The sequence below is a fragment of the Oncorhynchus nerka genome, unplaced genomic scaffold (genome assembly GCF_034236695.1).
Source record: "Oncorhynchus nerka isolate Pitt River unplaced genomic scaffold, Oner_Uvic_2.0 unplaced_scaffold_1585, whole genome shotgun sequence".
NCBI classification, from domain to species: Eukaryota; Metazoa; Chordata; class Actinopteri; order Salmoniformes; family Salmonidae; genus Oncorhynchus; species Oncorhynchus nerka.
Genome location: NW_027039734.1, coordinates 81,813 through 94,201, shown reverse-complemented (window position 1 = coordinate 94,201; position 12,389 = coordinate 81,813). Strand labels below are relative to the sequence as shown.

The window sequence follows — 12,389 nt, the reverse complement described above, 5'->3', positions numbered from 1 at the left end:
AATTGGTTGCTGACTAAATAATTTTTTGCCCCACTGTATATATATATATATATATGGGCCTGGAAAAATGGAACCACTGTCTCATCCATAGACAGAGGTATGGATGAGAGGCACTGACCGTCTAAAGATACTGTCTCATCCATAGACAGAGGTATGGATGAGAGGCACTGACCGTCTAAAGATACTGTCTCATCCATAGACAGAGGTATGGATGAGAGGCACTGACCGTCTAAAGATACTGTCTCATCCATAGACAGAGGTATGGATGAGAGGCACTGACCGTCTAAAGATACTGCCTCATCCATAGACAGAGGTATGGATGAGAGGCACTGACCGTCTAAAGATACTGCCTCATCCATAGACAGAGGTATGGATGAGAGGCACTGACCGTCTAAAGATACTGCCTCATCCATAGACAGAGGTATGGATGAGAGGCACTGGACCGCCTAAAGATACTGCCTCATCCATAGACAGAGGTATGGATGAGAGGCACTGGACCTGTCTAAAGATACTGCCTCATCCATAGACAGAGTGTATGGATGAGAGGCACTGACCGCCTAAAGATACTGCCTCATCCATAGACAGAGGTATGGATGAGAGGCACTGACCGTCTAAAAGATACTGCCTCATCCATAGACAGAGGTATGGATGAGGCACTGACCGTCTAAAGATACTGCCTCATCCATAGACAGAGGTATGGATGAGAGGCACTGACCGTCTAAAGATACTGCCTCATCCATAGACAGAGGTATATAGATATATAAATATAGAGTGAACCTCCTTATAATCTCATATGTTTAACGTATGCTTTTCTCAGTTGACTAAAACTGTAGTTAAAAAAGAACCGCCTCCAAATTTCTAAATTAAAAAGTTTCAAATTAATTCTGTCAGATTTTAATGAGGTTTTACAAGTCATTTTTAGGGCCTATAGAACTATATTATTAGTAAGTTACATCAATATCACAACAGGGCAGGAAAAATTGTGTGTGTGTGTGTGTCTGTCTGTCACCTGTCTGTCTGTCTGTTACCTGTCTGTCTGTCTGTCTGTCTGTCTGTCTGTCTGTTACGGATACAGTTATCCTGTGTGTGTGTGTGTATCCTGTGTGTGTGTTTCTTTTCTCTCCTTCTTCCCTCACAGGTGAAAACCATCACTCCCCAATCAGTCAACAATCAAACATCAATCAGAAGACAGGATAGGATAAAGTAATCCCTCTCACACCCCCCGCCCCCCCGCCCCCTTTAAAGATTTAGATGCACTACTGTTCCACTGGATGTCATAAGGTGAATGCACCAATTTGTAAGTCGCTCTGGATAAGAACGTCTGCTAAATGACTTAAATGTAAATGTTAAATGTAAGACACACCTCCTCCTACTTCCTATCCTATCACAGTTCCTTCCCCATGGTTTAAAAACCCCATCATTTGTTTGTTCTAGAGCTCAATCTCTCTGTAAATGCCATGTCTGTAGGTCTCTGTGTTTCACTCTCGCTTTGTGTCTTAACCTCTCTTTTGTTTAAAGCACCTCATAGCACTTTGTCATCACCTGTGAGTATTGTTTTTGGTTATGGTGTTTGTTTGTTGCTGGTGGGAAAAGGGGGAAACCAAGACAAGTCGCCCATGGGCATACACTACCCGTAGGTGAACTTTGTTAAATACACTAGTTAGAACTGGGCGGACCACCCACTGTATTTTTGGTTAGTTAGTTAGCTGTTGTTAAAGTAGGCTAGTCTAGCTTAGGGGTGTTTTTGAATACTTATTGTTTCTTTCCTTGGGTCCAGCTCAGCCCCTTTTCCTGCTCCCCCCATTACCGTGTGTTTATAAATAAACCTAGAGTTTGACGGTAGATTTCTGTTGTTGTGGTTATTTCGTGCACACTTTTACTTTGTCACAATAATAATTTGCATGAGTTATGTTACGGGTCTCATTACCATCCCCCCTAGACTGTCGGGCCAAAAGGGATTCGTAACACCTGTCTGTCTGTCACCTGTCTGTCTGTCACCTGTCTGTCTGTCTGTCACCTGTCTGTCTGTCTGTCACCTGTCTGTCTGTTACCTGTCTGTCTGTTACCTGTCTGTCTGTTACCTGTCTGTCTGTTACCTGTCTGTCTGTTACCTGTCTGTCTGTCACCTGTCTGTCTGTCACCTGTCTGTGTGTGTCTGTGTGTTTTACCCATCGTGTGTGTGTGTGTGTGTGTGTTTTACCCATCTGTGACAGTTAGCATCTTAATGCCAATCAGACGCTTCTTCTTCACTCCTGTCGTTACTGATGAAAGAAAAACATTATGAAATCACTATTCTATTTATTTTCACATTCCTGCACAGGTGTGTGTGTGTGTGTGTGTGTGTGTCACCTGCATCTGACTGGGGCTCTGGAATACGGTAATGACCACTCAGCATTCTGTGGTTACCTAGACAACAACACACACACACATTAGGCGCACACACAGACAGACACACAGACAGACAGACAGACAAAACCACACACACACACAGACAGACCTGCACTGTGTTTGTTGTGCTGTGACTCAGTGAGAAAGCGTCTGATCCGGTCTGAAGGAATGGCGAAGGAGATTCCTGCTGTCACCTTGAGGGTATTGATACCTATCACCTCCCGTCCTGTACACACACACACACACACACACACACACACACACACACACACGTAAACTACAGAAGGGTTGAGAAAGAGCGTGAAGATACCACAGACTAGTCATTATACAGACAGCATTGGTTAGTACAACCACCTCTAACGTCCTTCATGCTGGACACAGAGACATAAACATGGTGTCCACAGAGACATAAACATGGTGTCCACAGAGACATAAACATGAGACATAAACATGCTGGACACAGAGACATAAACATGGTGTCCACAGAGACATAAACATGGTGTCCACAGAGACATAAACATGGTGTCCACAGAGACATAAACATGGTGTCCACAGAGACATAAACATGCTGGACACAGAGACATAAACATGGTGTCCACAGAGACATAAACATGGTGTCCACAGAGACATAAACATGGTGTCCACAGAGACATAAACATGGTGTCCACAGAGACATAAACATGGTGTCCACAGAGACATAAACATGGTGTCCACAGAGACATAAACATGGTGTCCACAGAGACATAAACATGGTGTCCACAGAGACATAAACATGGTGTCCACAGAGACATAAACATGGTGGACACAGAGACATAAACATGGTGTCCACAGAGACATAAACATGGTGTCCACAGAGACATAAACATGGTGTCCACAGAGACATAAACATGGTGTCCACAGAGACATAAACATAGATGAAGGACCTTATTGCCACATCCTGAAGTATTCCTTCAACCCTTCATTAGATTCAACCCTTCATTAGATTCAACCCTTCATTGACCTATAGATTCAGCCCCTCATTGATCTATAGATTCAGCCCCTCATTGACCTATAGATTCAGCCACTCATTGATCTATAGATTCAGCCCTTCATTGACCTATAGATTCAGCCACTCATTGATCTATAGATTCAGCCACTCATTGATCTATAGATTCAGCCACTCATGGATCTATAGATTCAGCCCTTCATTGACCTATAGATTCAGCCACTCATTGACCTATAGATTCAGCCACTCATTGATCTATAGATTCAGCCACTCATTGATCTATAGATTCAGCCCTTCATTGACCTATAGATTCAGCCCCTCATTGATCTATAGATTCAGCCCTTCATTGACCTATAGATTCAGCCCTTCATTGACCTATAGATTCAGCCACTCATTGACCTATAGATTCAGCCACTCATTGACCAATAGATTCAGCCACTCATTGATCTATAGATTCAGCCCTTCATTGACCTATAGATTCAGCCCTTCATTGACCTATAGATTCAGCCCTTCATTAGATTCAGCCCTTCATTGATCTATAGATTCAGCCCTTCATTGATCTATAGATTCAGCCCTTCATTGATCTATAGATTCAGCCCTTCATTGATCTATAGATTCAGCCCTTCATTGATCTATAGATTCAGCCCTTCATTAGATTCAGCCCCTCATTGATCTATAGATTCAGCCCTTCATTGACCTATAGATTCAGCCCTTCATTGACCTATAGATTCAGCCACTCATTGACCAATAGATTCAGCCACTCATTGATCTATAAATTCAGCCCTTCATTGACCTATAGATTCAGCCCTTCATTAGATTCAGCCCTTCATTGATCTATAGATTCAGCCCTTCATTGATCTATAGATTCAGCCCTTCATTGATCTATAGGTTCAGCCCTTCATTGATCTATAGGTTCAGCCCTTCATTGATCTATAGGTTCAGCCCTTCATTGGCCTATAGATTCAGCCACTCATTGATCTATAGATTCAGCCCTTCATTGACCTATAGATTCAGCCCCTCATTGGCCTAGATTCAGCCCCTCATTGGCCTAGATTCAGCACCTCATTGGCCTAGATTCAGCACCTCATTGACCTATAGATTCAGCCCTTCATTGATCTATAGATTCAGCCCTTCATTGATCTATAGATTCAGCCCCTCATTGACCTATAGATTCAGCCACTCATTGACCTATAGATTCAGCCCCTCATTGACCTATAGATTCAGCCCCTCATTGACCTATAGATTCAGCCTCTCATTGACCTATAGATTCAGCCCCTCATTGACCTATAGATTCAGCCCCTCATTGACCTATAGATTCAGCCCCTCATTGACCTATAGATTCAGGTGGTAATAATACTCACCAAGTTAACCAGAGGTCCTCCTGAATTGCCATACTGCTCATCAAGAAGAGATGAAACACAGAGAGAGAGAGAGAGAGAGAGAGAGAGAGAGAGAGAGAGAGAGAGAGAGAGGGAGAGAGGGAGGAGGGAGAGAGAGAGAGAGAGAGAGAGAGAGAGAGAGAGAGAGAGGGAGGGGAGAGAGGGAGGGGAGGGGAGAGAGGGAGAGGAGGGAGGGGAGAGAGGGAGGAGAGAGAGAGAGAGAGAGAGAGAGAGAGAGAGAGAGGGAGAGGAGGAAGAGGAGGGAGGGAGGGGAGAGAGGGAGGGAGGGGAGAGAGGGAGAGGAGGGAGGGGAGAGAGGGAGGAATAGGAGGGAGGGAGGGGGAGGAAGAGGAGGGGAGGGAGGGAGGGAGGGAGGGAGGAGGAGGGAGGGAGGGAGGGAGGGAGGAGGGGAGGGAGGAGGGAGGGAGGAGGGAGGGAGGGAGGGAGGGAGGGAGGGAGGGAGGGAGGGAGGGGGAGAGGGAGGGAGAGGGAGGAAGAGGAGGGAGGGAGGGAGGAGGGAGGGAGGGAGGGAGGGGAGGGAGGGAGGGGAGGGAGGGAGGGAGGGAGGAAGAGGAGGGAGGGAGGGAGGGAACATGGTTATGATTGGAATCTAGCTTTATAAAGAAATGATTTATTAGCACACTGGATATGTTCATAAATGTGTGTGTTCTTACATTGATGATAGCGTCAGTCTGAATGTAGTCTATGTCTGAGTCTCTGATGCCCAGCTCCTTCCCATCTCTCTGGGCCGTGCTCACTACACACACACACACACACACACATACACACATATACACAGCTCTCTATCAACAATACCACGTGTTCATTTGACATTTCATATAACTTCTTGAATTGACTGAAGCCGTAGCAACTCACCAATCCCCGTGGTAACGGTGTTCTGGAGGGCGAAGGGGCTGCCGATGGCAACCACAAACTCCCCTGGTCTCAGATCAGATGACCGACCCAGAGACAGAACAGGAAGCTTCTTCTACACTCAGAGAGAGAGCGAGAGCGAGAGAGAGAGAGAGAGAGAGAGAGAGAGAGAGAGAGAGAGAGAGAGAGAGAGAGAGAGAGAGAGAGAGAGAGAGAGAGAGCGAGCGAGAGAGAGCGAGCGCGAGAGAGAGAGCGAGCGCGAGAGAGAGAGAGAGCGCGAGAGAGAGAGCGAGCGCGAGAGAGAGAGAGAATGAAAGGCATTGCTCATGAAAGGGAAAGTATTTCAGAGAGGTGCGAGAACACACATCATACCTCCACCTCTCTCTCTCTCTCTCTCCCTCCCTCTCTCTCCCTCTTTCACTCTCTTCAACCCAGAGAGAGGTTATGTACACAACAAGTATTGCTTGTTTTGGAGAAGATTCTGTCAGAGCTTGTGCAAAGAGACTGAGGGTCGTTCCTAGAGACATCAGGTCTCTATCTCTGGGTTGATGGGTACTGTAGTTCCTAGAAACATCAGGTCTCTATCTCTGGGTTGATGGGTACTGTAGTTCTTATACCTCAGGTCTCTAATCTCTGGCAGATGGACATCATTCCCATGAAACCATCAAGCCTTGTTGACATCTGGCATTGATGAAGTGACTCAAGTTTTTAGAGCTCATCAGGTTAGTATCTTTTCTTGTGGGTACTGTAGTTCCTTAACAGCCAAAAGCACATGGCAGAGATGGAATCAGATATTTCAAGCCACATTAAAATCAGATCCCTGGCGATGTGACTCGTGTCTGAGAGGTCAAATCTATCTCTGGGTTGATGTGACTCGTGTCTGAGACCAGTCAAATCAGTCCCATCAAGATGTGACTTGTGGGTACTGTAGTCAAATCTGATCCTGGCCATGTGACTTGTGTCTGAACATTGGTTGTGAATCTGATCCCATGACGTGTGACTCGTGTCTGAACAGTCAAATCTGATCCCTGGCGATGTGACTCGTGTCTGAACAGTCAAATCTGATCCCTGGCGATGTGACTCGTGTCTGAACAGTCAAATCTGATCCCTGGCGATGTGACTCGTGTCTGAACGGTCAAATCTGATCCCTGGCGATGTGACTTGTGTCTGAACGGATCTGAATCTGATCTATTTACCCTCAAGTGTTTTTTTTAGACTGTTATTTGGCACATCTTGTTGCTTTGCAGTTTGACAAGAACATGTGGTAGCTAACTAGTTGACTGCTGTAGCTAACTAGTTGACTGCTGTAGCTAACTAGTTGACTGCTGTAGCTAACTAGTTGACTGCTCTAGCTAACTAGCTTGTTAATGTGCTAGAAAGTTAAACAGTTAGCTAGTTGACTGCTGTGGCTAACTAGTTGACTGCTGTAGCTAACTAGTTGACTGCTGTGGCTAACTAGTTGACTGCTGTAGCTAACTAGTTGACTGCTGTGGCTAACTAGCTTGCTAACTGTTTACAAAACAACTTAGTGAATGTGCTAGAAAGTTAAACAGTTAGCTAGTTGACTGCTACTATGTCGTTACTATGACAACCAGCGTAGCCATGTCAGCAAATGACCGCTGTCTGAGCACACACAAATCCGATTTGGTCATTTTGTAACTTGCTGTTCGGACAGTCAGTATTCCAAAACGGATTTAAAAACCAAACTGTGTGAAAGCTTTGAGTCATTGGGACACTGAGATGTATGTCAGTTGATTGTTGGTTTTGATGTTGGCGATATCAAGACTTCCTGTCTACTTCCTCCTTATCTCTCTCTCTCTCTCACTTACACTCTCTCTGTCTCTATCTCTCTCACCCTCTATCTGGCCACCTAACCTGTTAAATTAAGGGTAAAGCTACCCTACCTGAGGGTTGACTTTGATGGTGGCGATATCCGACTTCCTGTCTACTTCCTCCTTATCTCTCCCTCTATCTCACCCACTCTCTGTCTCTTTCTCTCTTTCTTTCTCACCCTCTCTCCCTTTATCTCAGCCTCTCTCCCTCTCGCTCTCACTTACACTCTCTCTGTCTCTATCTCTCTCACCCTCTATCTGGCCACCTAACCTGTTAAATTAAGGGTAAAGCTACCCTACCTGAGGGTTGACTTTGATGGTGGCGATATCAAGACTTCCTGTCTACTTCCTCCTTATCTCTCCCTCTATCTCAACCACTCTCTGTCTCTTTCTCTCTTTCTTTCTCACCCTCTCTCCCTCTCTCGCTCTCACTTACACTCTCTCTATCTCTCTCACCCTCTATCTGGCCACCTAACCTGTTAAATTAAGGGTAAAGCTACCCTACCTGAGGGTTGACTTTGATGGTGGCGATATCCGACTTCCTGTCTACTTCCTCCTTATCTCTCCCTCTCTCTCTCTCTCACTTACACTCTCTCTGTCTCTATCTCTCTCCCTCTCTATCTGGCCACCTAACCTGTTAAATTAAGGGTAAAGCTACCCTACCTGAGGGTTGACTTTGATGGTGGCGATATCCGACTGTCGCGTCCCGGACCGTGGCCTCGGACGCTCCCCCGTCATGGAGCTGCACGCGGAGCTGCGGTCGGCCCGTTACCGTGGCAGCAGCGGTTACCACGTGAGCGTTGGTTACGATGAGTCCGGAGTGGCTGATGATGAACCCAGAACCACTAGACAGAGGGACATGACGACCAAATAGAGGATGTCTGAGAGAGGAGAGAGGAAAGGAGAGAGGAGAGAGGAAAGGAGAGAGGAAAGAGGAGAGGAAAGGAGAGAGGAGAGAGGAAAGGAGAGAGGAAAGAGGAGAGAGGAAAGAGGAGAGAGGAAAGGAGAGAGGAAAGACGAGCGAGAGAGAAGAGAGAGGAAAGAGGAGAGAGGAGAGAGAGGAGAGAGAGGAGAGAGGAGAGAGGAAAGGAGAGAGGAAAGAGGAGAGAGGAAAGAGGAGAGAGGAAAGACGAGCGAGAGAGAAGAGAGAGGAGAGAGGAGAGAGAGGAGAGAGGAAAGGAGAGAGGAAAGGAGAGATGAGAGAGGAGAGAGGAGAGAGGAAGGGAGAGAGGAGAGAGGAGAGAGGAAAGGAGAGAGGAAAGGAGAGATGAGAGAGAGAAGCTCAATTCACACACCTACATTCTTAGAAAAAAAGGTGTCATCTAGAACCTGAAACGGTTATTCAGCTGTTCCCCTAGGAGGTGTCATCTAGAACCTGAAACGGTTATTCAGCTGTTCCCCTAGGAGGTGTCATCTAGAACCTGAAACGGTTATTCAGCTGTTCCCCTAGGAGGTGTCATCTAGAACCTGAAACGGTTATTCAGCTGTTCCCCTAGGAGGTGTCATCTAGAACCTGAAACGGTTATTCAGCTGTTCCCCTAGGAGGTGTCATCTAGAACCTGAAACGGTTATTCAGCTGTTCCCCTAGGAGGTGTCATCTAGAACCTGAAACGGTTATTCAGCTGTTCCCCTAGGAGGTGTCATCTAGAACCTGAAACGGTTATTCAGCTGTTCCCCTAGGAGGTGTCATCTAGAACCTGAAACGGTTATTCAGCTGTTCCCCTAGGAGGTGTCATCTAGAACCTGAAACGGTTATTCAGCTGTTCCCCTAGGAGGTGTCATCTAGAACCTGAAACGGTTATTCAGCTGTTCCCCTAGGAGGTGTTATCTAGAACCTGAAACGGTTATTCAGCTGTTCCCCTAGGAGGTGTTATCTAGAACCTGAAACGGTTATTCAGCTGTTCCCCTAGGAGGTGTCATCTAGAACCTGAAACGGTTATTCAGCTGTTCCCCTAGGAGGTGTCATCTAGAACCTGAAACGGTTATTCAGCTGTTCCCCTAGGAGGTGTCATCTAGAACCTGAAACGGTTATTCAGCTGTTCCCTAGGAGGTGTCATCTAGAACCTGAAAACGGTTATTCAGCTGTTCCCCTAGGAGGTGTCATCTAGAACCTGAAACGGTTATTCAGCTGTTCCCCTAGGAGGTGTCATCTAGAACCTGAAACGGTTATTCAGCTGTTCCCCTAGGAGGTGTCATCTAGAACCTGAAACGGTTATTCAGCTGTTCCCCTAGGAGGTGTTATCTAGAACCTGAAACGTTATTCAGCTGTTCCCTAGGAGGTGTCATCTAGAACCTGAAACGGTTATTCAGCTGTTCCCCTAGGAGGTGTTATCTAGAACCTGAAACGGTTATTCAGCTGTTCCCCTAGGAGGTGTTATCTAGAACCTGAAACGGTTATTCAGCTGTTCCCCTAGGAGGTGTCATCTAGAACCTGAAACGGTTATTCAGCTGTTCCCCTAGGAGGTGTCATCTAGAACCTGAAACGTTATTCAGCTGTTCCCCTAGGAGGTGTCATCTAGAACCTGAAACGTTATTCAGCTGTTCCCCTAGGAGGTGTTATCTAGAACCTGAAAGTTATTCAGCTGTTCCCCTAGGAGGTGTTATCTAGAACCTGAAACGGTTATTCAGCTGTTCCCCTAGGAGGTGTCATCTAGAACCTGACAGTGTGTGTTCCCCTAGGAGGAGGAGAACAGTGTGTGTTCCCATAGGAGGAGGAGAACAGTGTGTGTTCCCCTAGGAGGAGGAGAACAGTGTGTGTTCCCATAGGAGGAGGAGAACAGTGTGTGTTCCCCTAGGAGGAGGAGAACAGTGTGTGTGTGTTCCCCTAGGAGGAGGAGAACAGTGTGTGTGTGTTCCCCTAGGAGGAGGAGAACAGTGTGTGTTCCCATAGGAGGAGGAGAACAGTGTGTGTTCCCATAGGAGGAGGAGAACAGTGTGTGTTCCCATAGGAGGAGGAGAACAGTGTGTGTTCCCATAGGAGGAGGAGAACAGTGTGTGTTCCCATAGGAGGAGGAGAACAGTGTGTGTTCCCATAGGAGGAGGAGAACAGTGTGTGTTCCCATAGGAGGAGAACAGTGTGTGTTCCCCTAGGAGGAGGAGAACAGTGTGTGTTCCCATAGGAGGAGGAGAACAGTGTGTGTGTGTTCCCCTAGGAGGAGGAGAACAGTGTGTGTTCCCATAGGAGGAGGAGAACAGTGTGTGTGTGTTCCCATAGGAGGAGGAGAACAGTGTGTGTGTGTTCCCATAGGAGGAGGAGAAGTGTGTGTGTGTTCCCCTAGGAGGAGGAGAACAGTGTGTGTGTGTTCCCCTAGGAGGAGGAGAACAGTGTGTGTGTGTTCCCCTAGGAGGAGGAGAACAGTGTGTGTTCCCCTAGGAGGAGGAGAACAGTGTGTTTTCCCCTAGGAGGAGGAGAACAGTGTGTGTTCCCCTAGGAGGAGGAGAACAGTGTGTGTTCCCCTAGGAGAACAGTGTGTGTTCCCCTAGGAGGAGGAGAACAGTGTGTGTTCCCCTAGGAGGAGGAGAACAGTGTGTGTGTGTTCCCCTAGGAGGAGGAGAACAGTGTGTGTGTGTTCCCATAGGAGGAGGAGAACAGTGTGTGTGTGTTCCCATAGGAGGAGGAGAACAGTGTGTGTGTGTTCCCCTAGGAGGAGGTGAACAGTGTGTGTGTGTTCCCCTAGGAGGAGGTGAACAGTGTGTGTGTGTTCCCCTAGGAGGAGGAGAACAGTGTGTGTGTTCCCCTAGGAGGAGGAGAACAGTGTGTGTGTTCCCCTAGGAGGAGGAGAACAGTGTGTGTGTGTTCCCTAGGAGGAGAACAGTGTGTGTTCCCTAGGAGGAGGAGAACAGTGTGTGTGTGTTCCCATAGGAGGAGAACAGTGTGTGTGTGTTCCCATAGGAGGAGGAGAACAGTGTGTGTGTGTTCCCATAGGAGGAGGAGAACAGTGTGTGTGTGTTCCCATAGGAGGAGGAGAACAGTGTGTGTGTTCCCATAGGAGGAGGAGAACAGTGTGTGTGTGTTCCCCTAGGAGGAGGAGAACAGTGTGTGTTCCCATAGGAGGAGGAGAACAGTGTGTGTTCCCATAGGAGGTGAACAGTGTGTGTTCCCATAGGAGGAGGAGAACAGTGTGTGTTCCCATAGGAGGAGAACAGTGTGTGTTCCCATAGGAGGAGGAGAACAGTGTGTGTGTGTCCCATAGGAGGAGGAGAACAGTGTGTGTTCCCATAGGAGGAGAGAACAGTGTGTGTGTGTTCCCAGGAGGAGGAGAACAGTGTGTGTGTGTTCCCAGGAGGAGGAGAACAGTGTGTGTGTGTTCCCATAGGAGGAGGAGAACAGTGTGTGTTCCCATAGGAGGAGGAGAACAGTGTGTGTGTGTTCCCATAGGAGGAGAGAACAGTGTGTGTGTGTTCCATAGGAGAGAGGAGAACAGTGTGTGTGTTCCCATAGGAGGAGGAGAACAGTGTGTGTTCCCTAGGAGGAGGAGAACAGTGTGTGTGTGTTCCCATAGGAGGAGAACAGTGTGTGTGTGTTCCCATAGGAGGAGGAGAACAGTGTGTGTGTTCCCATAGGAGGAGAGAACAGTGTGTTCCCATAGGAGGAGGAGAACAGTGTGTGTGTGTTCCCCTAGGAGGAGGAGAACAGTGTGTGTGTGTTCCCCTAGGAGGAGGAGAACAGTGTGTGTGTTCCCATAGGAGGAGGAGAACAGTGTGTGTGTTCCCCTAGGAGGAGGAGAACAGTGTGTGTGTTCCCCTAGGAGGAGGAGGAACAGTGTGTGTGTTCCCCTAGGAGGAGGAGAACAGTGTGTGTGTTCCCATAGGAGGAGGAGAACAGTGTGTGTGTTCCCCTAGGAGGAGGAGAACAGTGTGTGTGTTCCCCTAGGAGGTGGAGAACAGTGTGTGTTCCCCTAGGAGGAGGTGAACAGTGTGTGTGTGTTCCCC

At 47.4% G+C, this 12,389-nt stretch overlaps 1 protein-coding gene across 1 annotated transcript in view; it reads right to left on the bottom strand.

The window, feature by feature from the left end:
• Positions 1-2,196: 2,196 nt before the first annotated feature.
• LOC115121681 (serine protease HTRA3-like) overlaps positions 2,197-12,389 on the bottom strand; it is a 30,155-nt gene continuing 19,962 nt past the window's right edge. The window contains exons 3-11 of the mRNA XM_065015237.1: positions 8,121-8,338; positions 7,530-7,588; positions 5,629-5,740; positions 5,427-5,509; positions 4,735-4,767; positions 2,750-2,759; positions 2,498-2,614; positions 2,350-2,406; positions 2,197-2,261 (exon numbers count right to left, since the gene is read on the bottom strand). Coding sequence (XP_064871309.1) covers positions 2,197-2,261; positions 2,350-2,406; positions 2,498-2,614; positions 2,750-2,759; positions 4,735-4,767; positions 5,427-5,509; positions 5,629-5,740; positions 7,530-7,588; positions 8,121-8,338 — 754 coding nt within the window. The remainder of the gene's footprint in view (positions 2,262-2,349; positions 2,407-2,497; positions 2,615-2,749; positions 2,760-4,734; positions 4,768-5,426; positions 5,510-5,628; positions 5,741-7,529; positions 7,589-8,120; positions 8,339-12,389) is intronic.